The sequence below is a fragment of the Falco naumanni genome, chromosome 18 (genome assembly GCF_017639655.2).
Source record: "Falco naumanni isolate bFalNau1 chromosome 18, bFalNau1.pat, whole genome shotgun sequence".
Classification (NCBI taxonomy): Eukaryota; Metazoa; Chordata; class Aves; order Falconiformes; family Falconidae; genus Falco; species Falco naumanni.
Window position 1 is genome coordinate 3,488,197 of NC_054071.1, and position 20,483 is coordinate 3,508,679.

The window sequence follows — 20,483 nt, forward strand, 5'->3', positions numbered from 1 at the left end:
CCGCGCCCGCCCCCGCCCCGCCGCCTGTCCCCAGCCCGGCCCGGCGGTAAGATGGCGGCGGCGGCTGAATGCGATGTGGTCATGGCGGCGCCCGATGGACCCGGCGAGCTGGAGAACGAGGAGGAGACGCGGAGGTAGAGCGGCTGCCGCGGGCCGGCCTCGTCCCGCCGGGCGGAGGAGGGAGCGGCCGGGTCCCCGCAGGCAGGCGGGGCCGGGGGCTGGCTCCCTGGGCCGGGGCCCGGCGGGCGGGTGAGGCCGGGGCAGCCGGGGGCGGCCCTGGGCCGCGGGGAGCGGGAAGGGGCCGGGGCGGCGGGGCCCGGGGCCTCGGGGCGGGGGAGCCGCGGGTGCTTGGCCGGACCGGGTAGGGTTCCCCCGGCCCCTCCGTCCCGGCTGTCCCGGGCTGCCAGCAGCGGGGCTGGGGGGCGCCCCGGGGTGCGGGGCGCCGGGCAGGGTGCGCTCCCGGCGGGCTGCGGCAAGGCCCTGCGCGGGGCGGGCCCTGAGGGCAAAGGCCTTTCTCCCAGCCCAGCCTCGTCCCGCGGGGAAGCCGGGGCTGCTCCCACCGGGGGCTGCTCCCACCGGGGCTCGGCGGCTCGGGCCCACCCGGCGCTGTGACATGCCACACGCGCGGCGGGGCTGTGCGTGCTGCTTGGCGACGCTTATTTTGGGATGTCTTGGCTGCACGTTCCCATGTGAGATCTCATGGCCTCTGTGTGTACCAGGATTAGAACATACACCCTGTAGTGGAGTCGGGCTGTCTTCAGTCAAGTGGAGCTTGAGTGTCCTAGAAATATAATTAACGTTATTTCTGTCTCGAGGCCACACGAGCTGGTGGTTGAAGAGAGCTTTTTCCCATCGCTGAGGACGAGGAGGAAAGGATTAAACTGGTGTAGAAGGTGAAGCTTCTAACTCCTAGATATGAGTGCTCTTTGCTGCCTCATCATACCCAGTTCTCTTGTCCCTGGTACCGTTTGAAACCTACACGTAGCAATTTTCACTCTGTCCTGACATGCTGTGAATAACGGGGAAAATATCACTTGCAGGTGAATGTTTGGGCAGAGTCCTGCTCTGAAAATGTTAGTGTAATTAAAGAGCTGCTTCAGCCTCCAGGAACTGGTTTATTTCTAAAGCGATCTGGTGCACCTTGCCCAGGGGAGCAGACGGTGTCATCTGAGGCTGGGGGTGGTGGGAATCCCAACCTTTCTTGCATGTTTTCTTCTCAAGAGCACGTGAGCTGGTTCCCAGTAGCAGCTGAGTGTTGCAGTCTCTGCAGGCGGTGAGATGGGAAGGTCCGATGTCTAGGAAACTCCACTGGTTCTGCAGCATCCAACGCTGGCAGTTGGTTATCTCCTGGGGAACTGGGGAGGAGAGAACTATTTCTGTAGAGGGTGAGGCAATTGCTCTAGAAAATTATTCAGCGGATGGAATTAAAAGGAGACAACAAAACCGAAAGCGGCCTCTGAGGAATAGCATTTTCAAAAGAATATTGATGGCCTGAGGTGTGTTGTGATGCTTGTTTACTGTTAGAAATTGAAGGCTTGAGGAGGCGTGCTGGGAAGGAGCTGGCTTCCTGGTGATGTCATTCTAAAGAGTTAAATTAAGTGTTGCTGAGGAGGCACCTGGATGTTGTACGTAGGCTACCTCCAAATTGCGTGGCCTCTGAAGTTGGGAAAGCCCTCTTTATGGGTAACTCATGGCTTCCCCTGGGCTAGTTAAATGTGGTGTTTGAAATGTTAAAAATACCCAAATGTAAAAACCATGCTGACGGCGCAGTCATCTCCTGGTAGTGACCTCTGTCATCTTCCCGTGCCTTCCTCCTTCCCAAGTTTCATTGCAGAAGCGATGGGCGCAGCAAACCAGTCATGAATAGGATGATCTTGGGAAAGGCTGAGCAGGTGCAGGAAAAGAGTAATTTGTGGGCAGCATTCGGTCCTTGCCCCACCGAGGGGAAGGTTCAGCTCTAACAACAGAGGCAGTCTCGGACATCTGAGTTTTTTCTTGGTGTCTTAAGGCCGGTGCTGTACTCTGTGACTATTACCATGCAGTGCTTTTGTTAGGTGCTTTCACAGGGTTTCCTTTTTTTTGTTGTTGTTGGAAATATTGCTCCTTTACCTTGGTAAAAGAAATGTGTGGGTAGGAGATGCTCTAAACAACGCTATGATTCTACTTCCAGTTATTTTTTTTTTTGGATGCTCAGAAAGTGTAGGCCTTACACACACGTGCCTTTCTGCCAGCTGGGGTAGATTTTCCAGGGGTCCTGTGCATTAATCTCTTCTCTACTTTGGCCCTTCCTTGCTTACATCAGTTGCTTAACTTCTGTGGCTCAGGGGATCTAATGTAAATTAAGAGTGATAGTCGCTGTATTAGGGAGAGTAGTTGGAGGCTTAATTAGGTGTGTAATGTTTGTAAAACCCCTTACAAGGGCTATGCAGGCATTCCACATTAATGGGCGTGCACAGGCATACACCTGAATCCTATTTAGTACAGCCTTTATGATGTGTCTGTGCTAGCTTCTTTTAAAAACAGAAAAAAAATAAGTGAAAACCTTTTCTGATTCATTGCTGTAAGTCAGCATCAAGGGTTTGACCATGTTCTGTACTTCTGTTTAGGAACTACAGTATGACAAGATGCAGATAGTTTGCTTAAGGACTCACCTTTGTGTAAATGCGTGATTCTGTTCTCTGTGGCCTAGTAAAAAATCAGGAAAATAGCAAAAGCGGGGTTCTGTATTTCAGAGTGATTGTAACTAATGCACCGAAACAGCTGAAAGCATGCCAAATGGCTCACTCACAGGTTGTTTAAGGCACAGGAATAGAGTGTGGTCACAGGATAATTATTGTCTGCTGCAGCATAAATTGTGGGGGCCCTTATGGAAAAGGGTTGATGTAATTGTGTTAATTTTATCTTCTGGGTAGCGGTGCTGTTAGTGCCGGCTCCTCTGCTGGGGAGCAGCTGATGAACAGCGGCTGGTCCACCCCCAAAAGGTCCCACTTTTTTTTTTTTTTTTTAATTAATTTTAAAGGTTTCTAACCCATGGAGAGAGTTTTTCCCTTTACCCAGCTGGTCTGCAAGCTTGGGGTCACTGGAGTTTTGCCAGGGAAAATTTCCTTGTCATCTTCCTGGCAGCTCTGGGTTCTGTCTGATGTGCATGCCTGGGGCTGGATCTTTATCCGTGTTCTTCAGCACTGGAGGGTGCAGAAACCTCTTAAAAAGAAGTATCCAAAATCGTTCAGAAAATACCATTATGAAATGGTGTGCCCAGGCTGTTGTTTTTACAGTGCTTTCGCTGCAGACTTCAGCTGTGTTGATGCCTCAGTAGGAAATCGCAGCTCACCTTAGTAAAGCGATGAATGTGAAATTTGCCGCACAAAGTAAATTGTGCAGAAGTCAAGGTTGCAGACCTCGCCTGACTTTGGGTCACTAATTAGCATGACAGATGTTGCCTGGAGGTTGTCAGGTGCTGGTGAGTAGCAAGAGGCTTTCCACTGGTATTTTGCATGAAATGAGTTGCATCTTGGTCAGGCTCCTCGTGAATAAATGTCACTACTTGCCTGCTTTCTCAGGGCGTGCTGGCAGGAGGGGGGGGTGAAGTTAGCTCTCGCTGGTGGGTGCACATCGCTACGGGATAGCCTGAAGAAGGTTCCACTATTCCTGTTCTGCTTGTAAACAGGCGCTTGAGTTTCCCAGGCTGTAAATCCAGCCTGGTTTACTAATCTGTAATTACTTTATGATCTTATGATAACACAAGGAGCAGCAGAAGCTGCTCGCATAGTTGTTTACTCTCCCATAAATTTGCAGAGCGTTCGAATGCTCTGAATTAGGTAGTTGCTTTTTACAGTATGAAAAGGTGGTCAGTACCTACAACCCCAGCCTTTTTCTTTAACATGAGACATGTTTTTTTAGGGTGAATCATGTTGTAGAAGCAGTTGTTTCACCATGTAATCCTTACAGCTGGCTGGTTTCCTTCATTTAGGCCTCTGTGGGGAAAAAAGCAATCTTGAGCTGATTCTAGACCTTTCCGTGGGTTTTCATGACAGGTATGATGTGACCCTGCCAGAAATGCTCAGACCATTGCTATGAGCTAGGTTAATACTGAGCTCTGCAAGCGAGGTGCGTTGCATAACTGCGCAATTAAAGTTCGGGGCTCGTCCGGCTGTTTTCACTTACAGCTGCAGGGAGAGATTTGGTTCATTTCTTTGGTTTCTTGTGGCGTGTTTTGGTTCTTGCAGCTTTTGGTCTTGGGAATGTTCTGGGGTGTGTGTAGAGGATAGCTTGGGGGGGGGGGGTTTGTGCGCCTTCTGGATTAAATGCCAGTTAATCTGTTTCTGCTCTTGTGAGAGACTTTGCTTTTATGTTTCAGCTGCTGAGTCTTTGCATGTACAGATATTTGCATGTACGGACTGGAGATTGCCCTGCTTTGGGGCATGCTGTGAGTAAATGTCATTCATTTTCATCTCTGTATGGCAGCTAGTAGTAAACCCAGTCCTTGTTCGGTGGGGGGTGCTGATGTGCAGAGAAATGTGTTGCGTGGTGCCCTGCTCCGTGTTCGGTGTGATCTCTGCTGCAACAGGGTCAGCACGATGCTGCCTAGCTGCAGAGGGTGAGCACTGTGTATGTTCCGTATGATTTTGTGGTGTTTTCTGTACCAGAGACAGAAACTGTCAACGCTGCTGATGGGAGATGAGAGAGCGCGAGAGAGAGATTCCTCTTGCTCCGAATCCTCACTCAGGGTGTAAAACCTAACCTGGAGGAAGGGTCTCTAAAGCGTACGGGGAGGTATACCCTGTACATCTCTGTGACCCATGTAGTGTTTGGCTTCTCTTCTGAGTCCTGAAAGAAGGGAGGGGGGAGTATCGTATGGCCAGTGGCAAATATGACAGCTAATTTTAAGCTCTAGACATCTGCCCACTGTAAAATGTATTGAGATCACCAAACTTATTTTACCCCAACAGCTGAGTAACATCTGACAGCTGAGAATCTAGACTGGATTTCAACCAAAAAAAAAAAAAAATGCTGGATAAAGGCACCGTATCCTGTTAAAGAAAAGGTCTCTGCAAGAATTGCTTGGGAAAGGCAGGTGTGTTTCTTTTGTCAGAGCATGCCAAAAAAGATGGCTTGGCCAGGACAGGATTTTGGAGCAGCCTTTAAATCCTAGATATTTTAGGGTTTTTGTCACTGTTTCGTAATGGAGGCAGGAAATGAAGTAGGAGTGAGGGTCAGGAGAGCAGAGAGGGAGCAAGTCTACCACCTGCTTACGTGCTAATTTCTCTAGCTGGGGAGTGTTGCTTTGAGCATGTACCTGAGCACACAGGGTCTGTGCCGCCACGTCTAGACCCAAGAGGTGCTGTTTGTACAGATGCCCAGAGTTTCTGTCAGCTTAGAAAACGAGGTGTGTGTTGTGAGGTGGGTCTGCAAGTGTCTCGTTGGGAGCTGGAGTAGGAGGGGTGGAAGCCACGATCGGCGCTCAGGCGGGGGCAGCGTGTGGAAGCTCCGAGGAGGCGGCAGAAGTTGTTAGGCAAACGTGGGATTGTGTCAGTGGTGCGCGGGATGGCTGCTTCTCATAGCTCTTCTGTTCTGGGAACGAGCAGGGGCTGAGCTTTCAGCAGGGCACAGGGAATAGAAGGAGCCTTGTGATGGTTCCTTCTCCCACCAGGCAGGCAGCAAGTTCCTCGCGCTGCGGCCTCCCAGCCTCCAGCTCTGCGAGGAGCCCATCAGAACACATGGCTGCTGCCTGTCTCGGTGGCAGGTCCTCTGGGCTGACAGGGACCGGAGCACTTGAAGAGTTAGGAGGGGTCCCGAGCCATGTTATTAAAGAAGAAAAAAGAATTTACTAGCTCACAAGCAGGGAGTTACTCCAAACAGTTCCCTCCTTGTGAGCCAGTGGTACACTCCAGCAATGAAAGACAAACTTCTTCCCGAGATCCTTGGTGCAACTCTTCCTTGTCTTCTGCACCCAGCGTGGAGAGGCCCTGAGAAGACACTAACCTCCCATCACAAAGCAATCCATTCAGCCTGGGTCGTATTTTTAGCAAAGCATGATTCTTCTTCAGTTTCAAAAGTAGCAAGTGGGGAATGCAGCCTACATCAGTGCGAGATGCAGAATGATCTCATTCAGGCTGCAGCATCTGTTTGGAGCGAAACAATTACCAGTGATATCAGGAGATCTGCATTTTTTTTCTTGTTATAGCCAGAGACCGTGGTAAACAAGAACTGTTTTCTCTGTGTGCTTTCTATGTCAGTGGAGCGCAACTGGGGAGAGATGCTTCTGTTCTGTGTCTACGATCGCAGACCACAAGCCTTGCGTTTCCAGCAACTGGCTTTGCCTTTGTGCTTGGAGGCAATTTGCTTTTTATTTCACAGTCTTTTTTTTTTTTTTTTTCCCCCATCATTGAGCTTTAAGCCCCATGACCAATAGAAACACCGGTGTGCTTCCTTTCCGCTAGTGTTATCTGAAGCGATGTGACTTGTTGATATATCAATCCGTGGTAAATGCCTAAAAAGAAAATAGATCAATAAATAAAAAAAAAAGAGTAGAAAACAGTAATTCTCGTGTGTTTGTGTTTTCTCTAGCAGCTCAGAATACTGGTGCTTTGTGAAAGTTGGTTTTGCCATGGATTTGTTTTCCTTCTCCCATTTTCCCAGCTCTTCCCAGCAGTTTGTTGGCAGACAGGGTGCTCTGGCAGCCAGCCCTTTAGCTGTATCTGTTAGACAATGCTTCCTCATAGCATGACAGGTAAAATTGCTAAAAGTCTTGTGACTCAGGGACCGGTACGCTAAGGAAGTTACTGTGGTGGCTCAGAGAAGTTCTGCTGTTAATGCTGTGCACCCCTGTCTTTAGACTGAACAACAGAGAGCTTCCGAGGGAAGGAACTTTAAAAGCATTTGTGATTTTCTTTTCCATTTCTGATTGTAGAAACAACCAGAATAAAGTTTTGGTTAAACTACTTATTGCCAAGGTTTCGGAAGTGCAGAATTGCTGATTTAGTTTTTCCGCAGTATTTTGAACATTTGATCTGTATTACTCCAAAAAAAAAAAAAAAAGTGGTTTTGTTTGGACACATTTTTAATCGTGCAAAGCGCGAGTCCTGCCGCTTGTGATACAGATCCATCCAACAGGCACGTAATCATCACTAGATCTTGTGGTCCTCACAGAGGAGGAGCACGGAAGGGTGCTGTACCGCTGCTCAGGGTCTGGCAGCGTGCTGCCTTCTGAGGAAGAGGAAGGCTGCGGGAGAAGCACCTGCCTCGGGCGCGATGCTGGGAAGGCTGGGGTGGAGGAGGTACGGCACTTTCCCAGCTCAGATGGGTGAGTTCATCATTTGCTGGAACGGGAGCAGGTGCAGCGGGGATGAACTGGAGCCGGCACAAGACCCTTGCGAGGCAGTGGGGTGCATGTGCTAACCCCTTTCTTTACCACACTGTTGGTGGTTCACCTTGTTTCAAACAGAATAACTGCAGCGTGGTGGTTTGACTTCAGCAGGGGTGCGCCTGGTCCGTTGCCGCGGTGTAGCTGACAGCAAAAGTTAAAACTGAAAGTGAAGAGCCCACACTTCAGCTGTGGCCTGCGGGCCCTCGGCGGGGCAGCTCCCTGTGTCTATTGTTTTGCCAGCTGGCAAAACTGTGATGGTTCAGTGAAAACAACCCTTTGCATGAGGCAGTTGTGTGGGAATGGCCAATGGCAAGCCTGAATGAGGTTAAAAACATGTGAACTTGTTTCAACACAATTGCCTTTGTTCTTTCTGTAGTAGGCTAGCTGAACATTGCTCTCCTTCACTGGTGGGGTCCCTCCTCCCTGCTTCGGCTCCTGCGCTGCCTTTGCCGAGATGTGCCCTAGGAGTGCCGGGGGCGCTGGCAGTGCCCCCCACCTTGGCGAGGACACTGCGGCTTGACTTCACTCCGTCCTGGGTTGGCAGCTTCCACTAGATGAGTTTCTTGCACAAGGATCTGGTCTCTAGGTACTTCTGAAATAAAAGTGCGAAATGGTGCTTGGCTCTTACCAAGCCTGCTCTGCGCCCTCACGTTTTGGATTTGGCAACTTACTAAAATCCAGGACTAGTCACAGTCTTCCCTTTGCTTTTTATTTTACATACCGAAAGAGGCTTCTCACTACGGCGCGTTCTAACAGTACGTCCTCTATAGTAAGAGCACCTTTTCCACGCTTCAAATGCATTGTAGTTACAGCCTTCAGTGAAGAGAGTCAGCTTCTTTCCTGTTAGGTTTATTAAGAATGTGATTTGTGAAAGGCAAAAAGTCTTGGCTTCATCTGGGCAAAACACAGTTCTGTAACGTGCCCAAAGCTGCGTCTAATTTTTGAGAGTTTTGTAAAGGTGTAACGAAATACAGAACTGAACCGCTTGCGTTATGCTTTCTGTGATAGGTGAGCCTAAATTTTTAAAGGTGAAGATTATCTCTGTGTTTTTAGTACGTGGTAGACTGAAGACTGGCTCTGACGCGGGCCTTTTGCCTGTTGCAGTAGTGTTGCTAGATACAGAAACAAAGCTGCTCAGCCCCGAGAGCGATTGAACAGCTCGTGCTGGATGTTGGATGGAGGTATTTGTGTGTAAAAAGTCCTGTGACTCTTCACTCTCTAGTCCTGTGTTCTCTGAGCTGGTTTGCTTTTGTTTATCTTGGATTTCCCTGTAAATAGCTTTCCCGTGGCAAGTGGTACAAAGAGATGCCTTTGCTTCTGGACCCTTCTTTCAAGAAAATGCTGAAGCCCAACATTTCAGCACAGCCTGGAAGTGACCCGTGTTTGAGCCTGCAAGTGCAGCGCTGCCTTGGCAGGCTCGGGGTGGGGATCACCCGACTGTATTAGCTTCCTTGGCTTCTGTGTTACTGCTTCAGCAAAGGCTGCGTTGGGATCAGTTGGTAGTCATCCGAGAGGAGGAGGGTGACCTGGAATAATCCACTTCGACGGTACTGCTCGTGCTACAGTTGTTTCCCCGTGGCTGGACCGCTCTCGCAGGAGACTGCTGGTTGTTGAAGGACAGGGTGGCTGGGGCTCGTAGGTGTGCTGCCCGCATCCCTGGTGGCACATGAAGGATGGAGTCTGAGATGGTCTTTGTTCTGATGGTTAGAATTTGTCTTTGTCTGGGGCCAGAGTTCTGGTTGTGCAAGTGCTTTGGAAAGTGGACAAACAGTGTCTGTCTCTGGCTACAGCAGTGAAGTCCCAAAAGCACGATGCAAGTCTTGATGGCTTTGTTTTATAGTGGAGTGTTGCTTCTTTTGAGTTGGCCTCGTAGTTTTTAAGTGTTAAACAGTCCTGGAGGGGAAGCATGTGAATTAAATCACTGAATTTAATTCAGTGAAGCTGAATTAAACTTTAGCAGCATCGTACAAGTTCCCTCTTGGACTGCTTATCTGAAATAGTGAAGGTAGATGGGAGGAGAAGGATTTAATTCCCTTCAGGGGAAACTTTGCTTTCAAGAGTTTAAGGGATGCTGCTTTAAACCATATGTTGTGTGTTTTTAAATGGCCTAAACTGTCTCTGCAAATGCTTGCTCTTGAGTGCAAGGACTATTTTTGGACCTGTTGCCAAGGCAGTGCCAAGCTTCTGCTTGCACCTTTATTTCTCTCTGATTTAGCTGTCTTTTGACTGTAGAAATTGTTCTTGGCCCTGTTTCTTAAGTATGTAGGACTACTTCTGAAAGACAGACAACAGTGTTTCTTGACTTCAGTGACTCCTGAGGTTATACAGCACCTCACAGGAGCAGGCTGGTTTGATTAACCCTGTACGAAGGAGTTTTGGTGGACTCCACGAAGCCGGTGTACTGAGGCTGAAGGGAGGGTGCTCAAAGGTGGCTTTAGTCTGCCGTTGCGTTCCTCTAACGTTTGGCTTGGTAATATCCCGAGTATCGCTGCTCATGGCCCTGGTAAAGTGGTGAAGTATCTGAGAAGCCAGCAGGACGTGAGGTGTGCTGTGTTCTCATGCACAGTGTGTACAGAGGAAATCTCACAACAACCCTCTACAAGCATTGTGGAGCACTGAAGAGTTATATTAAGGTTGTTGAGGTGCTCAGTCATGGTCAGAACCTGTTCTGGTGCTCAGTTCCTCTAAAAATGTGGTGTTTTGCTTCCTTTCAGAGAAGCAGAATCATTCAAGGAACAAGGAAACGCATACTATGCCAAGAAAGATTACAACGAAGCATACAACTACTACACAAAAGCCATAGGTGAGAACAGTTGGTAATATTAGTCTTTGCTGAATACCATGTCTACAAATCAAAGCTGGTTATTGATTTAAAATACACCAGAAGGGTTTCTAACAGCACGTGCTGGGTGAAAACCTTTTGCTTGCTTTAATTACCTTGCGAAATTTCAGCGGATAGAGAATGCAAGTCAGTACCAATGTGGGTGATTGCAGCAGTTCTTTGTTTCTCCTCCAGCCAAGGTATTCTTAACACGAAACCGATCCAGCTTTCCCTCTCACGCAGGGTCGGCAGTGCTGCCAGGCTGAACACCGTAAAGTTTTGTTCTATACGTGTTTATTCCTGCACGTAGTGTGAGGAGCAATAGTTTTATGACTTGCTCTTCAAATCAGCCGCTTGACCATCTTGCATAGTCTTAATCCGCTTGGGTGACGTTATAAAATTGGATGAAAAACTCACATTCCTCCCCAACCACAGCTTTTCAGTATGTTCTACAAGTTGTGTAGCTGCTTGCATTGCACTAACAGTGAGTGCTCTTGTATCTTCTCCAGACACCTGTCCTAATAATGCCAGTTATTATGGTAACAGAGCTGCCACGCTCATGATGCTGGGGAGATTCCGAGAAGCACTGGGAGACGCTCAGCAGTCTGTCAGATTGGACGACAGCTTTGTAAGGGTACGTGGAAAACTTCATACTTCACGGCTCGGTACCCTTGTCTCTACCTATTGCAGCTCTTGCAACTCCCTTTTAACCGTCTCCTCAGGGCCATCTCCGGGAAGGGAAGTGCCATCTTTCCCTAGGGAATGCCATGGCTGCCAGTCGCTGCTTTCAACGAGTTTTAGAGCTGGATCATAAGAATACCCAGGCACAGCAAGAGGTGAGAGGTTCTCAAAATTGAAATATTCCCAGTAGATAGGGCTGTCAAAGGGAACGGGTTGGACTGGTGAGCCTTTCTCTTCAAATTTGCAAGGTGGAATCATAGTCATCACGAGTAACGACTGTTAGCATGCTGTGAGGGAGTGAGAAGAACGAGATCCTGTCAAAGTCTCCCTGTTTCAGTAGACAGCCAGGTTGCACAGTTACTTTTGTGTGTGGTTGTCCCTTCTTAGCAGAAAAGCCTGAAGGCTAAACTGGTCTTTCACCCGATGCCCCAGATGAGAAATGGTATGTGCTGGTAAGGGAGCAGGGGAATGAGTGACACAGTATGTGGAAGGCTGCTGCCGTTTCTGTACCTCATTCACAGGGGGTGCGTTTCCCTGGGCTACCAGTTAGGTCACTTGATTTCAAACTGATTTTAATGCTGGCAATAATATTCGTGTAATCTGCGTTATTGTTCCACGGTCTGCAATTGCTTTTGCTCTGACGCTTTAGGGTTTAGCTGCTTAAATTAAATTGGCTGTTTGATGGTGTTTCAGAGCAGTGACTGTCCTGCAACGCTTGCTGTGTTCTCCTGTCTTTCAGCTGAAGAACGCCAGTACTGTGCTTGAGTACGAAAAAATAGCTGAAGTAGATTTTGAGAAACGGGATTTCAGGAAGGTAAGGTGTGGTTGTTTGACCCTGGTTGAATGCCAGGTGCCTACCAAAGCCACTCTATAACTCCTTTCCTCAACCGGACAGGGGAGAGGAAATATAATGCCTCGTGGGTTGGGATAAGGGCAGAACAATAAATACAATTTAAATAATAATATATAAAAGGCTCGTGGGTTGGGATAAGGGCAGGGACATCACTCGGCAGTTACCATCACTGGCAAAACAGGCTCGACTTGGGGAAATTAGTTTAATTTATTACCAGTCAAATACAAAAAATAAACCCCTTCCCCACACCCCACACCCTTGCCTTCTATCTGGGCTTAACTTAATTCCTGATTTTTTTGGGTTTTTTACCTCCTCCCCCTGAGCGGCACAGAGGAGCAGGGAATGGGGGTTACAGTCAGTTCTTCACACGTTGTTTCTGCCACTCCTTCCTGCTCGCACTCTTCTCCTGCTCCAGCGTGGGGTCCCTCCCACAGGGGACCATCTTCCATGAACTTTTCCAATGTGAGTCTTTCCCACAGGCTGCAGTCCTTCACGATCTGCTCCAGCGTGGGTCCCCCGTGGGGTCACAAGCCTCACAAGGAAACCTGGTTTTGGCATGGGCTCCTCTCTCCGTGGGTCCACAAGTCCTGCCAGCAAACCTGCTTCAGTGTGGGCTTCCCACAGGGTCACAGCCTCCTTTGGGCATCTGCCTGCTCTGACATGGAGTGTCCTCCACGTGCTGCAGGTGGAGACCTGCTCCGCTGTGGACCTCCGTGGGCTGAGGGGGACAGCCTGCCTCACCATGGTCTTCACCGCAGGCTGCAGGGGAATCTCTGCTCGGGTGCCTGGAGCACCTCCTGCCTCTCCTTCTGCACTGACCTGGGGGTCTGCAAAGGTGTTGCTCTCACATAGTTTCACTCCTTTCTCCTGCTGGTGCAGATTTTTTTTTTTTTTTCTGCCTTCTTAACATGCTGCCCCAGAGGCACTACCGCTGATTAGCTTGGCCTCGGCCAGTGACTGGGTCTGTCTTGGAGCCAGCTGGCATTGGCTGCATTGGACATGGGGGAAGCTTCTGGCATCTTCTCACAGAGGCCACCCCTGTAGCTCCTCACTACCAAAACCTTGCCATGCAAACCCGCTACAATGAATTACAAGTGAAGAGGGTGACTGGCTCACGCGGAATATCCTCTATTACTGTTTGCTTTGCAGGGTGAGTGGAACCACGAACGAGCTGTTTGAATACAGATTTTGTCAGCAGCAGCCTTTGATCACGCTTGGCTCCTAGAATGCATATCCAGGATTATTCTTAACTCTTGAATAATAATAATAAAAGAAAAGGCAGCGTGCCTGCCATTATTACAGCGAGGGTCATTGAAGGAGGGATGCAGATCTGCGTGGGGGCATTCTCCATTACTGTTTCCAAATCTTTTTTCCCCAAGGGCTGTAAGAGGATGCAGCTGGTACTGACCTGATAGAACAGGAAACAACAGCCTGAAATCTGAAAGGCACCAAACACTTCTCGTGCAACAGTTTCTGTTCAGTGGATGCGTGTAAGGCCCAAATTTGGCCCAGGAAAGAGGTTGTCCAGCACGTTAAGCTCATTGTTCGGGTCACTGACTCTTAGGCTTTTGGAAGGGTAAATTCCAGCTTTGTATCACCTGGCTATAAGGAGGAAATGGGTGTATGGTCAACGTGAATGTCATGTGTAGGAGTTGCCCTGCCTGTATTGCATGTTCTGGGCTTTTGCATCTGTCCCTTCACATCTCCTGCCTCACTTCACTGGGGAGGCTTGCATGAAATGTGATCTTTGTTTCTGGAGAGCTGCTCTTGCTCCTTCCTCACCCAGAAGCCATTGGCTTCTTAGTCTGGAGCACAGTGCTTCCCACAGCAGGCAGTCGTGATGTCACGGGCTGGGGAAGCAGATGAACCTTTGTGGAACAATGAGCCTGTTCTAGTGCAGATGTCCCCACCAGAGAGGCAGAGATGGAAAAGACCTATTAGATCACCCTGCCCATTGCAGTCAGACCAATGTAAGATCAGTCCCTGCACTGTACTTTTTTGTGTTTTGTCCAGTCCAAACTGTCTCAATCTATTGAATTTCTGTCCTTCCCACGTGCCTTTATGATGCAGGAAACAGGGGCAGAATTGTCTTCTTGGCTCTTTCTTCAGACCCCACGGTTTCAGAAGAGTTAAAGGGATGGACTTTCTACAGGTGTCCTTTGAATCTTCTGTGTAGTGCCGTGTCATGGTAACATAGCAGGTGCCACAAACCTTTGTACATAAAGCCCTTTGAAAGGGAAAACAAAAAACCTGTACGTGAGGAAGATTTGCTAGCATACGTCTCCAGCAGCAGAAGAAACCGGTGTCTGCACACTTATCTTCCTGTTCAAAGACAAATACGAAATCTAAAATGTGGTACTGGTGCAGCCTTTCAAACTGGGCCTTTGGCTGTTTGCTTTGCTCACGTTTGTGTTTTTTTTTTCTTACACCAGGTTGTGTTTTGCATGGATCGTGCTTTGGAGTTTGCTCCTGCTTGTCACCGATTCAAAATCCTCAAGGCTGAATGTTTAGCATTATTGGGTCGCTACCCAGAAGCACAGTCTGTAGCAAGGTGAGCGTCTTAAGGTCTAGAGTTTGAGTAACTGGTCGTGTGTCCTGGCTGTTGCTTGTTTTCCACAGCCTGAAATAAACGAGGGAATCTAAAAAAGAAATAGTCCTTAGTGCAAATTGCAAAGAGGAGGAATGCATGGATTTATCCCCTTTTAAAGTTAATCTTGCCAGGGAAACTGCATTTTGACTCTGTTGATAACCGGTGGTCTCGCTTGAGCCAGTTCCCGTGCTTTCTGCGTATCTGTACCACAGAGTTGATAAAATAAGTAAATAACTCAGCGGAGGAAGAGTGGTTTTGGAGATCAGAAGGAAACTGGAATAGGGAAGCATTTTCATTATTTTTTATTATGTGTCTATTACAGTGACATCTTACGAATGGACTCAACAAATGCTGATGCTCTGTATGTCCGTGGTCTCTGCCTTTATTATGAGGACTGTATTGAGAAGGCAGTGCAGTTCTTTGTCCAGGCACTCAGAATGGCTCCTGATCACGAGAAAGCATGTCTCGCCTGCCGTGTAAGTGTGGATGCTCGGGATGGGGCTGCAAAATTGCCAGGATTTTTTTTTTTTTAATTTTATCCAAATGTCTAACTTGGTTCTGCTGGATCAATCCCTTCTCCTCTCCTCAACATTATTATTCCCCAGATCTCCACTAGCAAGTAGCGTGTCCAGCCCTTGCCAAAGACAACCAGTGGCTGCTTTAGGTACAACTGAGTTGCTAGAAGCAGTTTCTCAGAAGTTTGTGATACTTCGAAGGCTGCCTCCCTTTCATTCTTCTTTGTTCCTTGATCAGATACAGGAGCAATAAAACTAGGTCTGTCTATTCTAAAAGAACTTCTGGCTTTCAGATTTAATATTTGTGCCTACAGGTTGACTTGCATTTAAACACTGATCCTTTCGCGTTGCACCTTCCGTGTTTTAGGTCTTTGACCAACTTTTAAAATCTGTTCACTTGTATAAACTCTCCAAAGGTGATGTCCCATTCATATTTTTTAAAAAAAATCCTTACATTTATTTCACTGTCATGTTCTCATCTTAAAAATTAGGCAACCTTTGTTTGTTGGAGAACGCTTTTAACTGGCACTGGCTGTTCCTTAGTGCTTGTCTTCGGGGAAAGGCAAAATGTTTACAGCCCATTCCAGCTGCTGTAGCAACGCTGTGACTTTTGTATCCTGCAACCAAATGATGATGGTTAGGTTTGAGGACCATTGCCCAGTAAAATAAGATGCTTGGTACCCCTGAACCATTTACCTTGCGTCCTTATCCAGGGTATATTTTCTTTCAGAATGCCAAAGCACTTAAAGCAAAGAAAGAAGATGGGAATAAAGCATTCAAAGAAGGAAACTACAAACTAGCCTATGAACTATACACAGAAGCCCTAGGAATAGATCCAAATAATATAAAAACAAATGCCAAACTCTACTGCAACCGAGGGACGGTTAATTCAAAGGTAAGAAATGGTCACCTGGCAGGTAGTCTTTCATCCTGTTCCTCACCACATAGTTTATACATTGCACATCGGTTATTCTGGAAAGCCCAGGCTTCTTTGGCTGCTGGGGCAGCTGAATCTTTCTAGCGCTGTAGGCAATGGTTCAGGTTTTTGCACTTGCACAATGATTGGATCTGTTCCAGACAGCCGGTGAAGTTGACTCCTGAAGAAACAAAACTCAAATACTTGGGCTGCACAGGGTGGGAGGGAGAGGAGGAATGTGGTTTAGCCTTAACTGAATCAGCATAAAGGCATCCTTATTTGTTTCCTTCTGGTAATGAGGTATCTTTTCTTTGCTTATTTTTCTGGTAGGTCATCTGTCTTTGGGTTTTTTTTTTTATCTAAAAAAATACGACTTCATTTAAAAACACTTGGACACTTTTTCCAGGTTTGCTGTGGCCTTTTAGAGAAACAGCCACGTGATAGTGCTTCCAGTTTCCACCCTGCACTTCCTCCAGGCATGTTTCCTTGTCAGCTGCCTCTGTGTGGTGACAACTGGTCCACCTGCTAGCAAGGCTTTTCAACACCCCCACTTGGTCAAGAAACAGAGGCTGTTTGCAAAACCTGGGAAATGGGATGAGCTGGAGGCAGCAGTAATGAATATTTTCTGTGGCTGTTTGTGTCTGAAAACAAACAATGCCGTTTAAAAAAAACCCCACATCTGAATTACTATTTTCTGGGCTGGGAATTAGTTTGAAGACAAAATAACTTGGTTTCCAGATCATTCTCAGGAAGAGCCTTGTTTCCAAGTGCATTTCTTTAAAGAGAAGCACCGTGTAGTTCTATCGTTTCGCTAGCCAAGCTTCTGATTTTTCTCTAGGGACCAAAAGCTCTGTGATTTTTGGGAGGGCTGAAAAAAAATTCCTAGATGCAGACACACACAAGAGTGAGATTTTTCCAAGATTCTTTACGCTTTTCATTTGCTTAAAATTAAAATACTGCTTGGCAGAATTTGTTCTCTGCTTGGGATTCACTTCGCTTCTGTCTGACGTTACAGCTTAGGAAACTCGAAGAAGCAATAGATGACTGCACGAACGCAGTAAAACTGGATGACACGTATATCAAAGCGTACTTGAGGAGAGCACAGTGGTAAGTAGACCTTTATCATGGACATGCTGAGCAGGTTTGTGGGTAGGAACCTCCTCCCTGCAGCACTGATTGTCAGGGATAACAAATCTGAAGTTTAACTGAATAAAAAGGTTCTGTCTTAAGGGCTCCTGAATTTATTCCTTTTCCTTATGGTGATGAGGTGGCAGGGGAGGCTCTGTGCAGTCTGTCCTGCCTGCACGGATCTGGGACTGCCTGTTGATTGTTGTATTCAGGCAGGATTTGTTCTAAAAATTAATTTACTTACGGTTATAGACTAACCTAAGATATTCTGTCCCAGAGAACGCCCCTCAAGCTTTTTCAGAAGGGCTGCTGCAGTAAGAGATCTTATCCTGGCAGAGCTGTTCATGCTTCCAACAAAGCAGATTTTGAAATGGGATGCCCTGCTTCCCATAAAGGAGAAATCAGCCGAGACTACGCGTATTTCAGCCACAGATAATACCGCAGTGTAGCGCGCTGGGGCTGAACAAGCAGTACAAAGGAAGTTTGGGGCTGTACGTCTCCTTTGTAACTTGGCACCACCCAGGGAAGTAGTCAAAGCTCTTCTGACCGTGGGGCTGTCTGCCACTTTCTTCGACACTGATTATTCCCCAGTTTGTGACAAAGCAGCCTGGCTCATAGATGAACCAAAACTGTTACTGCAGCCTTCCTGTTGTGCATTCCTTTTAATTTACAACTGTCAGTGTTCTTCTCAAGCTCCACCTCAGTAATTGCTAAGTTACAGTAAGTAGTTAATATGTGAGTAAGGCTGAAACGCCAAGGGACAGGCACACATCCCTCTGAGGTGCCAAGATTGTCGCTTCTAACCAGCGTTGATCGTGTACGGCTGTGCACCAGCTTCCTTGAAACCTTGCTGGCCGCTATTAGTTCCTGCGGCTGGATAAAGTAATTATCAGATCGTTAAAGTAGAACTTGTGCTGCCAAATGAGGTTGCAGGCTCCGCTTGGAGCCCGAAGTACAGGTTCCTGTGCCAGGACTTCCCACAAATAGCAGGTGTCTGGGCTTCCAGTCAGCCTAGCAGTGACCCTCTGTGGGTTCCTCTGATGATTGCTTTTTCTGCAGATCGGTGCACATCTTTTCCTTAATTGATATCCGTCCAGAAAGCTTGTACCTGAACCCCGTTTTGATATTTCCTGTGAAGTACACCTTGGCCACCAGTGTTTTTTTTCCACAGTTACATGGACACAGAACAATATGAAGATGCTGTAAGAGACTATGAAAAGGTTTATCAGACAGAAAAAACGAAAGGTGAGCATACTGGCATTCTTCTTGTGTGCGTAAGTTTGCCTTAACTGGCAATTTTTTGTTGGTGTTGCTTTCGTTTGCTTTTTCCCCCCACAATACGCTCTGATTTGCAGCCTTTCACCCCAGATGCTGCAAAGTCCTCAGAAGTGCTCTGAGATGCCTGTCTCAGGATCTGGTTTTTCTCCTTGGCATTCAGTGCTGAGAAGGCAATTTAGCTTCTAGCTGAAGCAGTGCTCTAGATTCAGAATACCTGGTTATGGTTCTCATTCTTAACTGACATCTTGCTGGTTTGGTAGCCTGAAATGAAACAGTCCTTGTGGTTCAGTGTCTTAAAAACTGGTTTAAGAGCACTGGGGTGTTTACCTACGTTAGGAAACAGCCTTAAGTGGACAGTGAGGCTTTAATTAGCTGCCTGGCTGTAAATCCAGGTGGGTTGGTTACTTGCAGCACTTGAAAATTGTTCAACCCAGATCATCTCAACGTGTTGGCCTTCAGCCTCTTTTGAAGCAGGAGGTTGTGCCTGACGCTAAAGCATTGCACTTCTTTCTAGAACACAAGCAACTTCTCAAGAACGCACAGGTGGAACTAAAAAAGAGCAAACGGAAAGACTATTATAAAATCCTTGGGGTTGACAAAAACGCCTCTGAAGATGAGATCAAGAAGGCTTACAGGAAAAGAGCACTAATGCATCATCCAGGTATCCACAAACAGTCCGTTATTAGAGGATGTGTTGTTGCTTTGATCCCCTTGCTGCGTGCATGTGCCCTGTGAAACCATCACTCAGAGGCAGGAATAATTATTTATTAGATAAATAGAGGGGGAATTTCTGGACAAAGAGCAGTTCTGACCCCGCACATCTAAACCACATGCTGTGGCAGCAGCTGGGAAGGTGTAGCGTGTTCCATTTTCACTAGTAACGTGCTTTCCTGCTTGTTTTTGTGTCCCTAGACCGACACAGTGGGGCAAGCGCAGAAGTACAGAAGGAAGAGGAGAAGAAATTTAAGGAAGTTGGTGAAGCATTTACCATCCTGTCAGATCCCAAGAAGAAGGCCCGCTATGACAGTGGGCAGGATCTAGAAGAGGATGGATTGAACATGGGAGGTAAGTGTGCCTTAGGATATTCTGCCGTGGCAGCCTTTAAAAAGATTAGACCATTTAGTGCCTTCTCCTCTTACGCAAACCTCCCGTGTGTAATAATTCTGTGAACTGACTCTGGTCTCTGGAAGCATCTGAGTGGCAGATTTTTGCTGGAAGATTGAAGTTGTGAACAGGCTAGGTTCTGTGGTGGATGTTATCCTTGACTGAGCTGGTAGGTAATAGCTGCCATTAGGCAGAAATCTTTCCTAGGAGGTGTAAAATAGTATAACAGAAAGATGTGGGTCCCTAAATGCTGCTTATCCAAAATTCTTAGTTCCCCCTGTAAATGAAATTATCTCTGACAACTTGATTTTACCCGTTTTCTGCTCGTCAGTGGCCCTGTACTCCGCTGCCGCGTGGCACTGCTCAACCAGCAGGCTGTTCGTAGCTTTTTGTCCATTTCTAAAATGCTTTGTGGGCCCTCGGTTAAGTGACGATTCCTAAACCTGTGCAAAACGTAAGTGGCTCTGCAGCTCACAGCTTCCTTTTCTTCCCTGTAGACTTCGATGCAAATAATATCTTCAAGGCCTTCTTTGGTGGGCCGGGTGGCTTCAGTTTTGAAGGTAGGTGGACGTGTCCTCTCAGCTTTGGAAACGTAAGTACACAAATCGCTTGACAGGGACAGCAGAGTTTCCCAGAGCAGATGTGCTGTTGGAGAAGGCTGTTTGATTTATTTTTTATTATTATTATTATTATTATTTTATTTTTTTTCCACATGAAAGTATCTTAAGAGCTTTTGGAAGCTTCTGTCTGCACAGCATCCCAGCTGATGGCCAGTTCTGGTTCTTTTGTCTTTTAAAAGCAACAACAACAAAAAAAAGGGTTCCCTGTTGTAGAATTGTGCGTAGGCTTTGCCACCTGAGTGAGGAATGGTTGACCGTAACTGGGATACAGCTGCTGGTGCTAAAGCTCGGTCAGAATCCAGTGCATGGGTACTGTGCAGCTCTCTCCTGGTTTCCTAACCCTGAATCCTGAGATCCTCTGCCTGCAAACATTTTGAGGCGCCTGGAAGCCACGAAGAAGGTGTTGCTCAGCGTCCCTTCCAACTTTACGTGTGGTCGGGCTTTCTCCGCACGCCTCAGGCTACATACAGCCCCGAGCAATAGCGACCTACCCCTTGGGGAAGGGCGTGTTCCTTAAGGTGTTTTGTTATGAATTGTGAGACGTCTCGCACGCTTCGCGTGCTCTTCACCTTCCTCCTTGCACACGTGCTGGTTTGACCTGTGTTACCAGT

The 20,483-nt window shown here is 47.5% G+C and overlaps 1 protein-coding gene across 1 annotated transcript in view; it reads left to right on the plus strand.

Moving 5' to 3' along the window:
• Positions 1-20,483, plus strand: part of DNAJC7 (DnaJ heat shock protein family (Hsp40) member C7) — a 26,427-nt gene continuing 5,944 nt past the window's right edge. Inside the window, exons 1-13 of the mRNA XM_040617138.1 lie at positions 1-134; positions 10,081-10,169; positions 10,697-10,821; positions 10,910-11,023; positions 11,608-11,682; positions 14,154-14,272; positions 14,634-14,787; positions 15,557-15,721; positions 16,758-16,849; positions 18,042-18,115; positions 18,663-18,809; positions 19,061-19,213; positions 19,750-19,812. Of these exons, the coding sequence (XP_040473072.1) occupies positions 52-134; positions 10,081-10,169; positions 10,697-10,821; positions 10,910-11,023; positions 11,608-11,682; positions 14,154-14,272; positions 14,634-14,787; positions 15,557-15,721; positions 16,758-16,849; positions 18,042-18,115; positions 18,663-18,809; positions 19,061-19,213; positions 19,750-19,812 (1,453 nt within the window). The 5' untranslated portion in view covers positions 1-51. The remainder of the gene's footprint in view (positions 135-10,080; positions 10,170-10,696; positions 10,822-10,909; positions 11,024-11,607; positions 11,683-14,153; positions 14,273-14,633; positions 14,788-15,556; positions 15,722-16,757; positions 16,850-18,041; positions 18,116-18,662; positions 18,810-19,060; positions 19,214-19,749; positions 19,813-20,483) is intronic.